Here is a 20,406-nt window from a genome sequence, read left to right as displayed (position 1 = left end):
CAGGGCCATGATGTGAGGCTTGCCCATGGCCCCAAGTGTGGAAAGGAGCAGTGGGGGCCATGGAGCCAGGTGGGTCTGACCCTAGCAGGGTGGGCATACCTCTGTGCTTTGGAAAGAAGAGGCTCCCACAGGAATGATTGTGCTCCTAGAGGCTTATACTGAGTTAGTAGTGTCCCTTCAAAAATCCATGTCCACAAACTCAGAATGTGACCTTATTTGGAAACAGGGTCTTGGGAGAGGCAATCAAGATAAGGTCATATTCAATTGGGGTTGGCCCTCCTCCAGTGACAAATGTCCTTATAAGAAGAGGGAAGTTTGGACAGAGACACAGAGAGGGGAATGCCTCCTGTGAAGAGAGAAAACACAGGGACACACACACACACGCGAGACAGCCATGTGATAAAAGGGCAGCGATTGTAGTGATGCATTTACAAGCCCAGGACACCAAGGATCACCTGCAACTGCCAGAAGCTAGGAAGAGGTGAGGGGAGAAATCCCCTCTAGAGCCTTCAGAGAGAACACCACCCTGCTGACACCTTGATGTCAGACTTACAGTCTCTCAGACTGAGAGAATTCTGTTATTTTAAACCACCCAGCTTTGTGCTACTTTGTGTGGCAACCCTAGGAAGCCAGTGCAAGGCCTGAATAGCTCTACTCTGAGAAACACACACACAGCGTGTGCCAGGCCAGGTACAAGGTATAGCATGCATTTGCTTTCTTGCTGCAGAGGAAATTGAGCCCTGAGCCCTGGAGTCAGGCCTGGAGTCAGGCCAGGTACCAGAGCAGGTGAATATATCTAAGTGGCCACACGGCAGGCTGAGACAGGGGTATAAAGGAGAGAGCAGGAGACAGGAGGCAAATGCAGAGAGGGACGTTGAGGCAGCCTTCAGACAGTGAAAAGGTGGCAAGACTGGCCTCAGTGTGAGGCAGTCCCTCTCTGGGGCACCAGGAAAAGCGAGGGAAGAGATGAGCATTGCCTGGCCACTAGGCAGGTGGGAGCTGCCAACCTGGATGAACCAAGCACCACGTGTCTTTCATCTAAGATGAACTACGTGGTAGGCCCTAGCACACATTCCAGCCATCCTATTTACTTAACAGTGCCTTTTGGAGACTGCAAAAGCTTCAGATTCATACAAAGAGAAGCTTCGAATGCAGCCAGAGCCAGCCTGATGAAAGGGAAAAATGACATCTTCCCCTTTTCAAAATATTTCCCCTCCTTGTCATGGGAACTTGAAAGTCCGTCAGGAGAGATTGATTCCTTTGGATCCAGCCTTTGTTCTTTCCTGAAATGTAGCTCTCCCTAGGTAAGGAAAGTTTCAGATACAGTAAGTCACTTCAATTTTAGAATAATGCAAATCCCTTTCTTTTCCTGACTGGTTTCCAGGGAGGAGCTTTTCGATCCAAGAAGGGCTATAATGGTGGCAATGCAGGGCCATGAAGGGTATAGGAATGACAAAGCAGCGTTAAGCTTAGTGACTTCCATAGCTTTCTTTCTGGGGGCCAGGCACAAGCCAGGTGCGCTACACCGATGCTCGTGAGGTGTAACTATTAGTTTCCCGGCTCGAAGACAGGAGAGTCCCGATGGCAGTCTGTGCCTGGGCTCCGCAGGCCCGTGCAAAGTCGGCCGGAAGCAGGAGCTTGAGAGCCTGAGCCTGAGTCTGAAGTGAAGACCACGGGCCTTGGGGATGGAGGGTCATCTGGGCCCGGGCTCCTGTGACAAAAAGAATACGAGGGAATCTGAAAGGTTAGTGAGAAGACTCCTGAGGCGAGCAGTTCCGCCTCACAGTGCCACCTACAGTGTGTCCCCGGAAGTAGCTGACCTGGAATGGTTTACAGAGAGAGGACACAGCCATAGGAAACAACACTGAACCCTTCCTTCCTGAGAGTTCATTGTGTCGTCCTGAGTCACAGCAGCACATGGGGTGGCACATTTTTTTAATCACAGTTTTTATCAAAACGGTTTCCCATCTGTGTCCCTACTGATGTTCTGGATTGGATGGTACCTTGTTGTGGGAGCTATCCTAGACATTGTAGGATGGTTAGCAGCTTCCCTGGCCTCCGCCCACAAGAGGCCAGGGGTACCACCTGAGTGGTGACAGCCAAAAATGTCTTCAGCTTTGTCAGATGTGCCCTGAGGGCAAAATCCTCCCAGCTGAGAATACCTGATCTGAAGGCTGTCCCTGTGAATTCAGGGAGATTGTGGATACTTTTCAGTTCTGGGCGGTCATGATGAGAAGAGTCCAGTGGAAACCAGACACACTCGTCTGTCACCTGCCGTCTCTGGCCATTGTTGGCAGGACCTGGGTGGAGGGCATAGCTGGTCTAGATCCATGTCCTGAGCCACTACCCAGAACTTACTCTCTAGGCTTGTTGTTCAAGAGCTAAGTCAGGACTGAGAAGAGATGGAAGCTGTGTACTTGCAGATCTTTACTAATAAGATTTCCAGCTTATGCCTCAAGGGCCTTTTGCCAAACAAACTGTCTGCTTCTTGGACGCAGGCACTGTAGCATGGCACCACAGCTTAACGGGGCCATTTGAAACCTCTGTACCAAACGTGATTAGGATGTATTAAATTATATCCTGTGCCTTTGCTTAGCAACCCAGCAATATATATCCAGCTTTGTCATGAAAACCTGAGAGAGTGGTTCACTAATTTCATTAAGGAAGTAATTTTTCATAAGGATATTAAACTTTAGAGCACATTTTGGGGCCATCTCCAAATAGTATTCATGATATTTTTTCCAAATAAAATGTCATCAGCTTATCACAAGTGGAGTATGAGGGGTTTTCCTTTTTTCTCTTAGTTTTCTAAGTTTTATCATCTGTATCTATAGAGTCACACAATTGGATGGTCCCAAATGACACTTAACTTGGCTCACTCTGGCTGGCAGGCCTGCCAGCATCCTAGAAACAGAAGGTCCCTTACTTAGGCTGCATATACAAAACTATAGCACCTTTTCAGGCCATTTGTGCTATGCATCCCCTGTCTGGGCGTGGCGGGTGGTGGACACACAGATGAGCCTGGGCCCCAGAGCCATGGTCAATCGGCAGTGCCAGGGAACCATAAAATCCCCGCAGCTACGTACCTTAGCCACGTGGTGATTTTACGCTTCTGGGCGAATGGCCATGAATTGTGGAAATGGCGCTCGGAAAGTAGGAGCAGCCCCTTGGTGGCTCCCCAGCTCTGCCTTGGTTGATCCGACCTACCTTTGGGCAAACACTTCATGTGCAAATTTGATGCAATAATTTCTGTCTTACATACCTCATTCAGTAGTCACAAAAATGAAAGAAAATATGATCGAGATACCTTAAGAAATAAAGAAAAACAATCCCTGCGTAAGAAGTGCATGAAAAGAAAGCTGTGACTCACGAGAGAAGGCAAGTTGTTCACAAACGAGCCTCAGCTCTGAGAGGTCCACCTTTCTAGCAAAGTCCCTTTGCTAGATTCTTACCCAGAGCTCTAGCCAGGGTTCTGTTCAAAACTCCCGGGGCAGAATAATTATTCGTTACAGTCATATCTGTAGGTGAACGAGATGGCCGAGCCCAAGAGCATTTGGGTTCATAAAAAATGGGACTTGTCCATTTTTCTCTGAAATATAGTTTTCAGATAACCGAGCAAAGCTACTTAAAGCAGTGCTAGTGGGACACTGTCTGGGAGAAAGCAAGAAAAGAAAGAAAAGAGAGATTATCACGTAGTAGTTTTGTTTGATGTGTTTTTCCTGGTGAAACCAAATGGTGACCATAAAATCATCAAGAAATTCACAGACATGGTGGAAGAGCAAACTGAAGGTACCTCTTCATGCTCATCCCCTTATCCTCTGCTCATGGAAAGAAAGGGCCATCAGCTCATCGAAGGTGGCTGCAACCTGCCCTTCCCTGTCTTACAGCTATTTTTATTACCAGGGATGTGTAAAAAAAATAAAGGGAAATAAACTGGCAGATGGCAACCTCATAAATCTTCAGCGGTGAACAAATGGTTTAAATTAGTCAGAGAAGTAAAAAACAAAAGTAAGAGTGTTTGATTACTTTCCCAAATGAAAGAAGCAGCTAAAAATCATTGCAGGAAAATGCCTTCTGAGAAAGGAGGAAAGTGTTGACAATTTCTTTGTTTTGGAATTCTCATACATGCTTAAAACAATTTAAGCAGTAAGAAACTTAAAATCCAAATTTAGTTTTGGTTTTGAAGGCTCGTTGGGTTCAGATCCTGGATGTTTTTAAGGAAGTGACATCTGCTCAGATTGTTTTGGTTATTTTTTAATACCATCTGGTGTGTGGACAGGTGGGAGCAAGGGCTTGAGCCTTTGGGGGAGCAAGGAGCATTGTTCCTGCCCATGTGCCTTGCTGCTCAGATTCTCTCCACACGCTGTCAATGGTAGGGCCACGATGAAGGGGATGTTGGAAGAGGAGGTATCTAGGTTCCCCTTCTGGAATGTCACCATGACTAAAGCACAGAAACATGTCTTCAGTGTGGTTGGCATCACTGGCTTCTGAGAAACTACAGAAATGACCAGCCCTGAGGACTCTCTCATCAGACCCAGGATGCCAGCCACCCCACCCAGATATATCCTGAATCACAATCATGTGAATGTTTGTGTCATTTGTGGATTATGCTGTCTTGTCCAGTTCTTTGTTTTTTATTTTTCATTTTTTACATCAATATAGAGGAAAATTGGCTTGTATTGGTGTCCAGCTCTATAACTTTTAAGATCTATAAATTCGTGTAGTGGCCACTGTAGTCATGATTCAGAACAGTCCTATGTCCCAGAAGACGTATTGTGCTAGCTCTTTCTAGTCATTTCCTTCACCCACCTGTTGCCTCTGGTAATGACTGATCTCTTCCCATGACTATGGTTTTGTCTTTTCGAGAATGTCACATAAATGGAACCATGCAGTGTCTAACCTTTTAAGACTGGCTTCTTTCCCCCAGCATGATTGATGTTTTTGAGATCATCCAAGTGGTAGCGTGTATCTGTTGTTGGTCCCTTATTATTGCTGAGCACCACTGCATTACAGGGATGTACCACAGTTGGTCTGTTCATCTGTTGAAGGATTATGTAACTTGGTCTAGTTTTTGGCAATTGTCAATAAAGCTGCTACACTCACATACAAGTTTTTATGTGAACATAAGTTTTCATTGTTCTAGTGTCACTACCTACAAATGGAATTGCTGGGTCATATGGTTGGTAAATCTAACCTTTGAGGAACTGTAATTGGTCTTTTGGTTCTCTTCACAGTGTCTTTCACTATTTGTTGCACAAGAGAGAAAAGTTTTTAACTTGGATGAAGTTCCAATTCTCAACCTATTCTTTTTTGGTATCATGTCTAGGAGTTCATTGCCCTAACATGGGTCACAAAAATTTCCTTTTCAGTTTTCCTTTTAAAAGTTTTGTAGTATTACCTTTGACTTTTAGATTTGTGATCTCCTTTGAGTTACTTTATGTCTAACGTGTAAGGGTGGATTTGAGGTTCTTTTTTTTTTTTTGCATACGAATTCCAGTTCCAACACCATTTGTTGAAAATGCTATCCTTTCTCTATTGAACTGCCTTTGCACCTTGGTCAAAATCACTAGGCCATATTGACATTTATTTCTGTATTATCCTAATGATCCGTGTGCCTGTCCCATGGCCTGTCTTATTCCTATAGCTGTATAGTAGATCTTAACCATTTTCAAAATGGTTTTGGTTCATCTGTTTTGCCATATAACTTTTAGGACCAGCTTGTCTATATCCACAAAAAAATCATGATGGTATTTTTATCAGAATTGAGTTAGATTTATGGATCAGTTTAGGGAAAATTAACGTCTTGACTGTATTGAGTCTTCAGTCCAGGAACATGGTATATCCCCATTTATTTAGATTGTCTTTGATTGCTTTCACCAGTATTTTTATTTTCCAGCCTACAGATCCGGCACATGATTTGTTGGATTTATATCTAAGAATTTTCTTATAAATAGGACTTTAAAAAATTTCAGCTTATAACTGTTCACTATCAATATAGAAATAAAATGGATTTTTAATGTATTAACCTTAAATCATATGACATTGTTAAACTCACAGTTTCATCAATTTTTTTGTAGATTCTTCAGTTTTTTTACATAGATAACTATGCTGTCTATGATAAGAATAGTTATGCTTTTTCCTTTCTGATCTGTATGTCTTTTTTTAATGTTATAAATCTGTCGTGTTCCCAATCTTAGAAAGTATTCAGTCTGTCACCATTAAGCATGATATGAGATGTAGGTTTTTCATAAATGTGATTTATCAGATGGAGGAGATTCCTTCTATTGCTGGGTTGCTGAGATTTTTTTGTTATGTATGGATATTGAATTTTATTAAAAATGTTTCTGCATCAATTCACATAAGTTTTTTTTTTTAAAGATTAATTGAGAAGATATTGGTGAGAGGGGCAGAGGGAGAGAATCTCAAGCAGACTCCCCACTGAGCACAGAGCCCAATGCTAGGCTGAATCCCAGGACCCTGAGATCATGACCTGAGTCAAAATCAAGAGTCAGATGCTCAACCAACAGAGCCATCCAGGCTTCGCATCTATTGACATTATGATGTGAATTTTCTTGTTCGGACTGTTAATCTGGTAGATTGATTGCATTGATTGTTTTTTTGTACTGAACCAAACTTGTGGTCATTACTTTTAATATGTCACTTTATAAAACTTTATAAAATACAGTAATGTTTATGTATCTGAATATATTGACTTTTACATAGTTAAAAATAGTTTTGTTAAGGATTTTTGCATCTAGATTCCTCAGGGATTTGGGCTGCAGTTGTAGTATCTTTGTGTAGTTTTTGTATTGGGTAATTCTAGTCTCATTAAAAAAAAATGAAGATTATTGCCCCACTTGCTTGGGTTGGGGCCACAGGTTCTGACCTGCCTCTTTTGGACTATGGTTCCAGTGTCAGCTCAGTTTTCAGGGTCTTTGATACAATGTTTAAGGTCAGGTTCACACATTAACAGCTCAGGGATGACCCCAGAAATTCTTGAAGAATGTTTTACACTTGTTTTGCCAGGCTCTTCATTTTCCCCAACCTCCCTGATACTCTCTAGTTCCCTGGGGCCTTCCTTTTTGGTCCTCTGGCTAAAAGCTGGAGCTTAGTTGTCTCACTTTGCCATGTACTTTCTGTGACTGTGCCCATGTCTGGCGCCAAGCCAAAGGGAGACAGCATGTGCCTGGGGACATGGGCCCATCACATGGGATTGCCTTATTTGGAGGAAAACTGCTATTACCTTGTACAAAGAATTTAAAGGAACAAAGTAAAGCCAAAATGTACATTCTTTATTATCTTTTCTTCAATTCTTTTAATCAAAAGGAAGTGACAGAGCCACTCTTGGACTGAAGAGGAAAAGATAGCCTAGCTGGAGAACAATAAAACCTCAGGATTTACCCTGTCTACTCCCTTTGTCTGGCCCTGTTGGGACTACAGCCCCACTGATTGGAGAGGAAGGTTCCCTCCCCCAGAGCTATAGGTGGCTGCCAGCCCCCGCTGTCACTGCTGTCACTACTAGGAGACTCATTTCCCACTCCTCAAGTCAGCACTAGAGGATTCCACTGGAGCTCTCTCTGTCTGCACCCGATACCCTCTTCCAGGTTTGGGGACCTGAGCTCAGGCTGTGGAGTACCAGAGGACAAGTGGTCAACTCATCACCAGTTGGGTTGAACTTCCAATTCTGATGGTCTTCTACAATCCACCTGCCACTGTGTAATTTTTAGTCTTCAAATAGTGGCTCCATTCATGCTGTCCAGGGTGTATAGTTGCATTCACTGAGACAGGAGGGAATATGTCTACTCCATCTTTCCCAGAACCAGAGCTCCTTCTGCTTCTATGCAGATGCTTGCTTTTGTAGAACAGTGACAAAAGCCATTTAGAATTAATGAATTAACATAAGTTACCAAGAAGTGTGGCACAATGCTGGAGAAGGAAAAATTAGAGAAAAATAATGACCCCTTACCTTTAATTATGTTGTTTGTGAAATATTACCTAATGGGAGCTTTTACCTTCTTTTAAATTACTTCTTATAATCACTGAGGAATTTGAACCTACAAGAATCCTAATCTTTTGGAGGACTTTTTGCCTCCACTGCCTTCCATCATTAATTAACCAGAAATAAATAGAAGCAAAAGATAACTTTTTTCATTCATTGGTAGGTATTACTCTTCATAAATACCATCATTATTTTTGCTCAACAGACTTGGATCTGATATTATTTAAAGTGTTTTCATTTGAAGGCTCAGTAGTTAAGTGTCTGACTCTTGGTTTCAGCTCAGATCATGATATCAGGGTGGTGAAATTGAGCCCAACAGCAGGTTCTGTGCCAGGCCTGAAGTCTGCTTGGGATTCTTTCTCTCCCTCTTCCTCTCCCTCTGTTCTTCCCTACCTTTCTCTCTCTTTAAAAAAAAAATAGGAAGAGGAAGAGGAATAAGAAGAAGAGGAAGAACGAGAAGAAGAAGAGTACTTTCTTTGCTACCTAAAATTTGAAATATAGCTTAAATATTTAAAACAATTAAAATTATAGTATGCCCCATATGCAAAAGCTAGTCTGAGTTCTTATATAGTCTTGACAAATTTTATTCTTTCCTAGGAACAGGGAGCCACTCTCTAACCTTCTATTTTCTGCTTTCCCTTTTGTCTCACCTCCCATCCCCCTTTTTTGTCTAGAATGTCCTTCATGTACAAGACCCAGAAAATGTAGGGCAAGTTTTTAAAATTCCTTATTAAACAGGTTAAGATTAGAGCACCTGGGTGGCTCAGTGGTTGAGCATCTATCTTCGTTCAGGTCATGATCCAGGGGTCCTGGTATCGAGTCCCACATTGGGCTTTCTGCAGGGATCCTGCTTCTCCCTCTGCCTATGTCTCTGCTTCTCTGTCTGTGCCTCTCATGAATAAATAAATAAAATCTTGCAAATAAATAAATAAATAAATTCCTTATTAAACAGGTTAAGATTAAAGGAAAGAGAGAGAAAGAGAAAGAGATCATCTTAGAACAAATGAATGTGAATTTAGACTCTACTTGGGACTTTTCTTCTCTACAGTATTTGGTTTATAACGGTATACCACCTGTATATGATATGAACACTGACAACAGAATCTCTTTACTACCTGGTTGGAAAATTACAGTGTGATTTTGGAAATATCAAAGGGCTGGGATAGGATCTGTCACTAAGATTATGCTATATCATTTCACCTTTCAGAAAATTCTAACCATGATTCCCACTGAAGAAGAGAAGCAAAAGATCCAGGAGGCGCAGCTGGCCAACCCTGACGTGCCACTGGGCAGTGCTGAGCAATTCCTCCTCACGCTCTCCTCCATCAGCGAGCTCTCAGCTCGGCTCCACCTCTGGGCATTCAAAATGGATTACGAAACAACAGAAAAGGTACACGCTTAGGGAGAGAGGCAAGCAGTCCTCACCCCCAGTGTGGAGAGAAATCTTATTTTTATTGGTGAAGGTAGTGAAGTATCCTTCTTGAGTGAGGATCTGAGGGGCAAGTTGGTGAGGGTGAGGTTGTGTCCACACTAAGTGATGGACAGCTTGCCAGGGAGGTGTTTTTCTCCAGTGGCTGCCTGGCCCCAGCCTCCGACATTTGCTTGAGGGTACCAGATGACTGGTCAAAAAAACTAAAATTTTCTGACTGTCTATACTCATTGTAAAAATTTGGAAAATGTAGAAATGCACAATATAGAAAGTGACCTGTAATCCTTCTACTTAATGATAGTCACCTAAACTGCCATTGACTGTGACAATTATCCTGGTAATGGGTCCCTTTGAGGGAGTATCTCTGTAGGAAGTTGAGGATGAAACACTCTAAGAAGTTGAGAAGATCCTTAACAGTGAAGGCATTGGGAGATTCATCTGAGTAAGAAGTGGAAGGAGCAGGTGTCTTCTAGACTGGGGAAATGGGAGTATATTTAGAGGTTTTTAGCAGAAAAATCCAGTAGAGAGGAAAAAGATGGAAAATGAGCTGGAATGAACTTAATTAAGAGAAAGTACCCAAAGGAGAGAGATTCAAAGCATAGGAGAGCCTGTGTGGTCTCCATCCTCTGGCAGAGGAGGCAGCAAGGTCTTATGCCGAGGACCAGGCCGGTGGCAGTGGGCGTAGGGGCTTCTGGAGGAAACCGTGGTGTTTGAATTCATTCAGGAATCAAGTGGGGATGAAGAGATGCAGGACCACTGAGGGGACTTGGCGTGACATAGTCTCAAAACCAGTGTGAAAGTCTGAGAGAGTGAGAGTTATGAGGGCAATGGCAGTAATGAGGATGGTGGTCTTCTAGAAACCCGGGCTAAGAAGTGGCCACCTGCAGAGTGCTCAGAGGGGAGGTTAGGAGACCAGAGGGGTGCAGGGACAGTGCAGGATGTTTTCTGGTGTCATCTGCCTGGAAGGAGAAGGCAAAGAGGAAGATTATGTTCCAAATGCTGAAGGTACATGCAAAGGAAGAGAGTTCTAGAAGGCAGTCAGAAGGAGAGAGAATGAGAGGGGAGTGTGGTCTGAAGGTCCTACCTGAGCTTAACTGATGGGCAGGAACAGGGGAGATAGAGCATTTGTCACCCCAGCACAGGTAGCCAGACATATTCATTTGGGCTCCACTGGGGAGACTCTGAGGACTTCCCACTGCCATCTGGTACTTTTCCATACTTGGGAGCCTGTGCCCATCCCATGGGCCTGCCTGACACCAAGGAAAACTCTGCTGTGGTGCCCTTGTACGGAAGTGAATAAGAACAAAGTAAAGCCAAAATGTACATTCTTAATCATCACCTTCTGACTTTTTTTTTTTAATTGAAAGGAAGTAGCAGAACCACTTTTGGATCTGAAGGAAGGCATAGACCAACTGGAGAACAATAAGACCTTGGGCTTTATCCTATCTACTCTCTTAGCCATTGGGAACTTTCTAAATGGAACTAATGTAAGTGTGTCATATCTCTTATTCTCCTCCCTACCTTGTCACAAAATCCCTGCCCTTCGTTTGCTGAGGGACGTTGTACCTCTGGTCCTCCAAAGCACAAACGAACAAGTAATTTTTGTATTTTCTTGCTGGAAAATCTAGAAGGAATTTCATCCTTAACTTATCAGGGCCTATTTATTTATTTATTTATTTTTAAAGATTTATTTATTTATTTATTCATGAGAGACACAGAGAGAGAGGCAGAGACACAGAGGGAGAAGCAGGCTCCATGCAGGGAGCCCGACATGGGACTCGATCCCAGGTCTCCAGGATCACGCCCTGGGCTGAAGGCAGCGCTAAACCACTGAGCCACCCGGGCTGCCCAGGGCCTATTTATTTGAGCCTGTATCTTGCTATACATAAGAATACTTAGAAAAATAAGCACCCTCTTCTTTATGAAGCTTGGCTTTTCTCAAAACTGACATTGGAGAGAATTTCATTCACCTCCCTCCCCCATTTTTTCCCCTGAACTTATCACTCAAATATTTATAATTTACACACATTATAAACCAACTTTTTAAAAAAAAATTGGCAGATCTTTGGTCAAGAAGTAGAAAAGTAGAGGCCAAAGAGAGAAAGTTGTAGATACCCAGATGGCAGAGACCCATCAACCCCTACAGCACCCTGATTTAGTGGCAGAGGCCTGGGACAGCTAGTGGCTGATGGCCATGGTGGGAAAGAGCCAATGTGGTTGGTCCCTATGTGATCAGCTAATGATGGTGGAGCATGTGGCCTGAGAAGCTCCAGTCACAGGGGAGCTATTATTAGGCTCCTCCAACAGGGCATTGATTCTGGCCATTTGTGCCTGTGTACAACTTATTCTTGTCTTTTATTTAATGTTCACCAAACAGGCCAAAGCGTTTGAGTTAAGCTACCTCGAGAAGGTTCCAGAAGTCAAAGACACCGTGCACAAGCAGTCGCTTCTCCACCATGTGTGCACCATGGTGGTGGAAAACTTCCCAGACAGCTCTGATCTGTACTCAGAGATTGGGGCTGTCACCAGGTCAGCCAAGGTATGTCCATGGGCACAGAGGAGTGGGCTGTGCTTTTCCCTCAGATGTTGGATCTTTGTCAGTCATCTCTGAGGAGCACAGACTCTATTAGGTGAAAAAAAAATGTCCAAGGGCTGCTTGCAACCCTTGCTCTAGAGTTTGTGGGTATGTCTTTTCTGATGCCATTTCTAATGGACTTTTAAGATCCTTTTCCCATGTCTGGTTCTCTATCAGATTCTTTCCTACTGAGGTATGTGAAGCAGGCCTGCTATCCTGGTCCAAAGCTCTGCATCCGCTGTGGAGCAGTGTTACTCACTAGACCTGGATTCTTCCGAGCAAGAAAACTTCTCCACTTTCTTTCAGTGGACAAAAATGTCCAAAAAATGCAATTTGGCTCCTCCTCAGACTTCCTGCAGCAAGACATGGAGCCAGGAAACAGGACACCTGGCCTTCTGCTCCCCCACAGATTGGCTGGCTATTCCTACACTCTTACGCAGAGGGAGGGGTTTTATAGGGCTGTAAACAGTACATAGCATTGGCTTCTCGACTGCAAACTCTAAATTGAGTGTAGAATTAAAATCTTCATGAACTTGTAGTTTATTAGAAAAGAGTTGTGATAGTTGGATACCCAGCTGCCTCTACTTGTAAGAGTATCTTGAGGCTGAACAACCCCAAGGAGTCCCCACCACAGCACAACTGGACAATGTGAGGGTCTCAGGAGCCAATAGGAAGCGCATGGGGAAGGGCTGAACAGGGCAACAGGAGTGAGGCCAATGTGGAGGAAACTTCTGGAAACCCAACCTGGGCAGGCCGAGGAGCTGAAAGCAGATGACTCTTAGCTCTGGGACACTCTGGACCCCAGTATGAGAAGAGGAGATATAGTGGTGGGCAGAGGGGAAGAAGTGGGGAAGGGGCTTTGCTTAGGTCTCCTTCAAGAAACTCCCTCTCGCTGCCTTCTCCCACAGAACTGGCTTGTGGGGTCCCAGGGGCTGGGACCCTACTTTACCTGCCTCAGGAGCAACAGGCTGGCAGCTGCCAAGTAGAGCAAGCAGGGGGCCCTGGGCCAGAGCATGGCCAGGGATCTCCCAGCTTTGGCAGCTGACCACAGGCTTCCACTCTGCCAGGCACTGTTCAGAAGTCTTTTACAAATATCATTTCAGTGTTCTAACCAAGAAGAGAAACCCTTCCTGAGTGTCACAGTGGGGGAGGGTCCTCCAACTGCTGCTTGGATCCCCAGCCCCCGCCCGCCACGTGAGCACCTTCTCAGAGCGCAGTGTGTTAGGAATACCTCTGCTTGAGACAGGGTCTCATCTTTGTCTTGTTCCCAGATCCACACAGAACCAAGCAGTTCCTTAGCTATATGTGGTCCTTTGTTCTTTCCCAGGTCTTTCTCCTGGGTAGAGCCTGCTTATATCTAAAGCAGCCCTGGCCTTGGAGTCCTGACACCAGGCTGGCCCCCAGTGACTTCCCCAGGCCCCCCTAAGTATCATCCTAAAGGGTGCTTAGTATTTAGTTAAATCATAATGAAATAACTTCTTGTGTGAAGATTGGCTACGCAAATCAAAAGTGCAAGTCTGTTTTATCTGTTAACGTTGGCAGTTACTAAAGATGATCATTGATCTAGATCCCTGTGACTTGCAAGACGGCATCTACCACTTCTCAGCCTTTACTCCCAAAGCCTTTTTGGGTATTGAGGGGTCCTCCTGTGTAGACAGGCACAAAATAAACCTCAGGAACCCTCAGTCCCACTGTGTCTGCTCCATCTGCTGGTGTGTCACACGGGCGGGCTGCTCTGGCATCTGCAGGATAACCGTGTCCCTGAGTGACCCACACCATCCCAGTCTGACTTGATGTTTCATGTGGAACAGTCTTCAGGAGAGGTCTCCCTGACAAGGACTTTCTTCTCAAAGAGGGTGGCCAGGCCTGCTCTGTCTCTGGAGTAGAATTTTTTAGGGGCAAATCTAGGCTTAAGGCTGGTTGAAAACTTAGACTCTGGAGCCAGAGAGATCTGGGTTCAGATCCCAGTTCCACTACTTAGAGCTGTGTGGTCTCTCACAAGCTACCTACCCTTCTGTGCATCAGTTTCCCCCCACCTGAGTGGAACTAATAACAGAATCAGGGGATAATGGTGGAGACTCGGGTCACATGTGCCGGTGGCCTCTGGCCAGGCAGGCAGCCAGATGAGGCAGCCTTCCAACCCCCCTCAAAAGAAGCTACATTGAGCTCAACGCTGAAATTGTACTTCGTCAGAAGTTTCCCTACCTGGCTTCTGTTGGCGGTAGGTTACTTTCTCCTGCCCACCCCCCCGAAGGGCTCACAGTGGACTCTCTTCCCAGAAAAACCATCTGTCACGTGGTGGCTGCCTGGCCGCTCTGTGCCAGGTGAGTGTCCCCTGGTTAGACTGTGCAGGACTGCTCAGTGCGTGTCTGGGCGGAACGGAGGTTATTTTATTGTGTATCAGGGAGCTGCCAGATGCAAATGAGGACAGATCCAGAGAGTTATGATTAGACATATTACTCTTGGCTTAAAATCTCCTAGACATTACTTCTCAGTCCCGGGTCATCCAGATCCTTCTCTAGACTTATTCTTTGAACTATTCAGTCTTTTTCTAAATCTGCATTTTTTTTCCCCTCTTGACTGAGCACCTGATTTTTCCCCCTCAGCTCGAGAATATCATAGGAAAGCAAAAACTTTTCTAATCTGGACCCAGGTTTCTTTTGGTTCAGGCAAATCATTTTTCTCCAAATCCCATGAACCCCTTGCTTACCTGACCAAGGCTCTGCCTAAACTTGCCTTCAGTTTTTGGCTCTTCTGCACTCAAGAAACCCAGAACTTGCAATGTCTTGCCTGGCACCCAGGGCACCCTTGAGCTCATCCTGTCTGGTGATAGATCCTCTAACAGAATCCACCTTCATTGACTTGATCCCCTCCATTGTCTCCTGGGGGGTGGGACCACTCCAGCAAGGGCCCTAAGCACTCAAATGCAGCCTCACATTGCTCTCTTTTTGAAAAGATTTTATTTATTTGAGAGAGAGAGAGAGAGAGCACATGAGCAGAGGGTAGAGGCAGAGGGAGAGGGAGAAGCGGACTCCCTGCTAGCAGGGAGCCTTATGTGGGGCTTGATTCCAGGACCCTGGGATCCTGACCTGAGCCAAAGGCAGATGCTTAGCCACTTAGCTATCTGAACCACCCAGGCACCCCCAAGGCTCACATCTCTTGACTTTCGTCATCTAAGCAGTGGCAGCTCACCTCCACGCACTTGCCTTCTCCTTCTGACCTTGAGTTGTCCAGCGATTGGCTTTTCCCACCATCTCCCCCCTGCAGCTACTTCTCTGCCCTCAGGCTCCTCCCTAAGTCTTGCCTGTTTATGTGTCTACCTCCTCTCCTAGCCTTATCAGTCACCAGCCCCCCACCCCCGCCCCATCCCACATCCTCTTAAATGCCCTCAAGTGTATTTTTTTTCATGACTACCTCTTTGATTCACATAATTTCTAGTCTAGAAATTCAATAAAAGCATCACTTTAGAAAGCCTCAGCTCAGGCTACCTCAGTTCATCCCTGCTGTCCCCACTTCCCTGAAGAGCACAGTGGGCACGGTGGCACGTCTGTTCTTTGCACACATGACTTGCATCTGGTAGTGAGACCATTCTCTCTCTCTCTCTCACACACACACACACACACACACACACACAGACATGTGCGCGTGCACCTAGTGGGTTCTATACATCCCCAGTGTTTGGTCTACACACCTGTCTATAAAATGAGCCTCCTCGAGAGCAGCAATTTAGGTTCGCTGAACATTTATTTGTCTTTGTGTTCTTAGTGCTTGGTGTAGGAACTGATATACACCAGTCTCTCCATCCGTGTGGGTCGAACGAATGAATGGGTGGAGAAGTAAAATTTGTCACACAGTGTAAAGAGATCACTGTGAAGAGAAGCTGTCTCCCCTTTAGCTATCCCCACCATATTGGAACCATCCCCGTACAACTGGCGTGCTCCTATAACCCTAAGTGAAAAATCATCTCTGAAGAACAAGAGCTCTCTCTTTTTTTTTTTTGAACAAGAGCTCTCTGAAAAATTTTGAGACATCTTCTCAGTTCATCTTGTACTAGAATGCCCTGATATCATGTTTTAATTTACAGTTCCCAAAGACTTCCCTAAGATTTCTTTCCAAATTTGGGGGAGGGGGGAAGAGTGATATTTGCATTGGGTTCATTTGGAGAACAGTTTTATCACTAAATAATTTGATGTCAAGATAATGACCAATACACATGTGGATAATTTTTAGGCCATAAATATGTTTGTATTTCAAGATGTAAATTTGGTTTTGATGTTTGTTTCTTCCCGGAGGCGGTTGAGTTTCCTGGTTCAGGTTGGTGTCCGGTTGTTTCAGTGCGTTAGCAATGTTCTCTCTCTGATTTTCAGGTTGACTTTGATCAACTTCAGGATAATTTATGTCAGATGGAGAGAAGATGCAAAGCTTCATGGGATCACCTCAAGGCAATAGCGAAACATGAAATGAAACCAGTTTTAAAACAGCGAATGTCAGAGTTCCTAAAAGACTGTGCAGAGCGAATTATAATTTTAAAGATTGTTCATAGAAGAATAATTAACAGGTAAGTAGATGAATGAACTAATGGAAATACCTATAAAATGGCATATTAATAATCGATAAACCAAGATTGGATGGAAGGTTAAGTTTACAAAAGTTGTACTATAAACTCTGGGTACATAGAAAATACACCTTTAGCACATGTTTATTCCATGAGTATTTTTCTTACACACACACACTGCGATAATATAATGCCATTGAATTTTGAGATTGGAAGGAATCTCAGGGATAATGTGGTACAAAAATCCTATTTGATCAGGAATTGCCTCTATAAAATCTCTGACAAGTTGACCCCTGTGTCTCTGCATCTGCTTGAACAGTTGTGCGTACTTAGAGCACATGTCCTTCCAAGGTGGCTTGACTTGTTAGAAAAGTTCCTTTTTATAATCTGCAGTGTACTCTCTAAGACTTTCAACTTGTTGATTCTCTGATGGCTGCTCCATTGCAGCTTGTATGGATGAGGCCTGGGTCCCACCATGGGTGCCACGCTCTGGACCAACTGTCCTTAGAGTCAGAAGATCTAAGACGACCCTGGGAGACATGCAGGGATGGAGGAGGCCTTGCTTGCCTACTAGGAGGCTGCCTGAGATCTAGGACTGCTCCGTAACGGTCTCACTTGCAAGCAGTAGCAGCACCAATACCAGAACCTGGGTATTCTGACTTCCTGAGCCAGGGCATTGCTGACCATGCACCACCCCCCTCTTCTTTGTGATATCACAGAGTATGGTTGTAGGCTCCTCACCCTGCCCTTCAGGGTCTGGATGCTCTGTCCTGGACCTCACTGAGTAAGTGTGCAAGTCTACGGACCCGCAGGCAGTGGTATACCCAGAGCAGGTGCTCTGGAGACAGAACTTCTGAAACAGGCCTCATGTCGGTTCTGTTAAGGGAGCCCTCCCCTGGGGGCCATCTAAACTGCGGCCTTTCCCAGAGATCTGCCCTCATGTACACTCCCAGGCCTATGTCCAGGCACTTGGTTATTTTTTTTTTAAAGATTTTATTTATTTATTCATGAGAGACACACAGAGAGGCAGAGGCATAGGCAGAGAGAGAAGCAGGCTCCCTGAAAGGAGCCTGATTCGGGACTCAATCTCAGGACCCCACGATCACAACCTGAGCTGAAGGCAGATGCTCAAACACTCAAACACTGAGTCACCCAGGTGCACCTTGATTATTTTTTTTAAGCAGTTGGGCACTATTTGCATTTATCCCTGTACATTTCATATTTGTTTATTCCTTTTTTCTCTCTCTTCCCCTCCCTCTCTTCCTCCTTTCACCCTCTTTTTTCTTTGCTTCCTTCACCCTCCTTGAACCCACCCAGAACTTTAATAACCTAGTCTTGTGTGCATGTGAGGCCTTGCCCTTTGCTGCTTTGGTAATTGTATCCCTCCTGGGTCTAGATCCAGACTGTTGTAGGGTGAAGAAGGTGGTGGAAGTCTTTAAATGTTAGATAAGACTAGAATGGGGAGCAGAATCTTCCCTCCAAGTGGATGACTGTCAATCACTCAGTACTTCTGGAATTTAGTTGTAAAGCCTGCTCCCTGCACTCCACCTTGACCTCACATTGCCTTCCAGGGAGGAGGATCTTATCGGAGATCTAGTCAGGTTTCTTAGTGAACCCAAAGTACATTATGCTTTTAACATGTTTGAAAAGTAGAGGCAGGGAATGTGAGCTGCGGTGGCCCTCCGTGCTTTGTATGATACAGGCAGTTTCCAACTTAAAATGACTCAAACAAATAGTTTCCATTTGGAATATCATGAAACTGGAGCAGTTTTCTGAAAGTCTCACAAAATTTTTATGCCTGAGCACATTAGTCATTTTATCGTGGACAGGTAAAAACTCGTTTTGGTGATACAATTATTCCTTAAGCTATAGGCTGTGCTGTGCGTGTGTGTGTGTGTGTGTGTGTGTGTGTGTGTGTGTGTGTGTAAAATGCATATCATGTTTGCTGTGATTGTCCTACTCTTCCTGGTAAGCTGGTCACCAAATAATGGTTGCTCTTGCATGATCTAGATCCCTGTCTACTCACTGGAGGCCATCCTGCTGGGTGGGGATGACCTGCATGAGCTAGGAATCCACCATAGTTATCGTGGGTGGTAAAAGGGCCAGGGCTAAAGGGTGGGTCCAGGGAATGGCCAAGCCAAAGCTCCTAAACCATAGAACCCTGGCTTCCAATGACGTTGTTCACAGGAATGCCATATGAAGAACTGATTAAAGTCAGAGTATCATGTTGAAGTGGCCGTGGGGGCCTCAGAGCCCCAGTGGCTGTGCTTCTTCCTCTTTGCCTCCCCACCTACCAACATTTCCCAGGAGCATAGGCTGTAATGGCTAAGAACTAACATGTTCCCTTTGCACACTGGGACACTAAGACCCAGAAAGGAGCAAAACCCTAGTTGAGGTGGGTATGAGTAGAATCCTTCTGGGCGCGCAGATCAGCCTTGATAGAAGTCTTCAGATCAGAAAGTTGGAAGTAGCGAGGCCTTCCTCTCTTTTCCTCACCTGCAAGTATAAGAGTTATATTTTTATCTGTGTAATTAGTAATTCATTTAATCGGGCACTTTTTAAAAGAAGCAGTTGTTACACAGACGTGGCGCTGAGGTTCCCAAGGTGGGAAGGTCCTGTGTCCCCTGGGGGTGAATGCAAACCTTCGGGTAGCAGAACTGCGGGTCTAGGCTCATGACACTCTCCCTCCCTCATGACCCACTGCCTGCTGGTGGCAGTCTGCTGACCTAGTCAGTCTTGTAAACAGCTGAATGTTCGGTCTTCAAGAGTCCTGCCACCCCTCTGGCCTTGGGGAAGGAAGAACAATGATTTCTAGAGCTCAATGGTGAAGAGGCGGGAGGTTCTCGGATGGAGCCATCTGGAAGCTCCCTAACCTCCGCTGTGCACAGGCCAGGACACTTCAGCCCATCCTTTGCTGGCACCTCCTGCTGTGATTGGCAGCTGACAGGACAAGTGGTCAGGTCTCGCCTCTGCCCCCCGGGCATTCCCTCAGACACTGCAGGTTCTCTGCTCATGCCCTCTGGGTTCCCTCTGGTCCACTGTATACCACCCAGGAGCCTGGGAGGGCCGATGCATCTGGCCAGACCCACCTCTTCCTCACCTTATCAGGCTGCTCTTTGCACTCTGCCAGAGGTGTTGTGGATTGGCCTGGAACCTTCTGTCTTGCACAGGAGCCCCCTGGTGGGACAGAAATACCTCTTGCCCTCAGCAGCCCCGCCGAGCCTCTCAACGGACCTCTCTCCACTCCAGGGCTTCCTCAGACAGAGATGAGAACTCACATCTGGCCACCTGCCCTCCTTCCCTGCTCCCTCAGTCATGGAGCTGAAGAAGCAGGCGCCTGCCCCTCCCCTTCCTGTCCGGCCCTCCCTTAGTTATCCCAGTGGGTCTCCTCTTGATAAAGAGGCAGATAAAAGAACTTTGACAATCCTCTTTAGGTAAAACAGCTTTCAGAACCATTGCATGGCTAAGTTTTCCTCTGCATATTTCCTCTTTCCTTTCATGCTGCCCCAACGGCAGCCTAGTCCCAGGCCTCGCAGACCCGTCAGGCTGAGTTGTGTACACTCTCACGAGATAGAGGGAGTGGCTCAGACTGGACACCTTTCAGATCCCGTGGTCCTACCAGTGGAATGGCCTCCCTGCCCCTCCTCACAGCCCCTGCAGACTCTCAGCCATCCCTCTGTCCCGTTGGGGTCCCCCACATTCCACCTTGGGGCCTGAGGCTTCTTCAAGGAGTCTTGAGGAGTCCGCTGTGGCTGGGTTCAATGGAGATGAGAGAGGAAATGGGCCAGTTGTGCAGTACCTTGTATGGATGGACCACATTTTGTTTACCTGTTCATTTGTTGGGCATT

At 45.5% G+C, this 20,406-nt stretch overlaps 1 protein-coding gene across 10 annotated transcripts in view; it reads left to right on the top strand.

Annotated features, from left to right (window-relative positions):
- FHOD3 (formin homology 2 domain containing 3) overlaps positions 1 to 20,406 on the top strand; it is a 462,688-nt gene that overhangs the window by 415,296 nt on the left and 26,986 nt on the right. For all 10 annotated transcript variants that reach the window (XM_038543473.1, XM_038543482.1, XM_038543483.1 and 7 more), the window contains 4 exons: positions 9,207 to 9,389; positions 10,796 to 10,915; positions 11,806 to 11,967; positions 16,371 to 16,561. In XM_038543473.1, coding sequence (XP_038399401.1) covers positions 9,207 to 9,389; positions 10,796 to 10,915; positions 11,806 to 11,967; positions 16,371 to 16,561 — 656 coding nt within the window. The remainder of the gene's footprint in view (positions 1 to 9,206; positions 9,390 to 10,795; positions 10,916 to 11,805; positions 11,968 to 16,370; positions 16,562 to 20,406) is intronic.

This window comes from Canis lupus, chromosome 7, assembly GCF_011100685.1.
Source record: "Canis lupus familiaris isolate Mischka breed German Shepherd chromosome 7, alternate assembly UU_Cfam_GSD_1.0, whole genome shotgun sequence".
Lineage (NCBI taxonomy): Eukaryota > Metazoa > Chordata > Mammalia > Carnivora > Canidae > Canis > Canis lupus.
The sequence above is the reverse complement of the archived record's forward strand: the minus strand, read 5'-3'. Positions and strand labels throughout refer to the sequence as shown.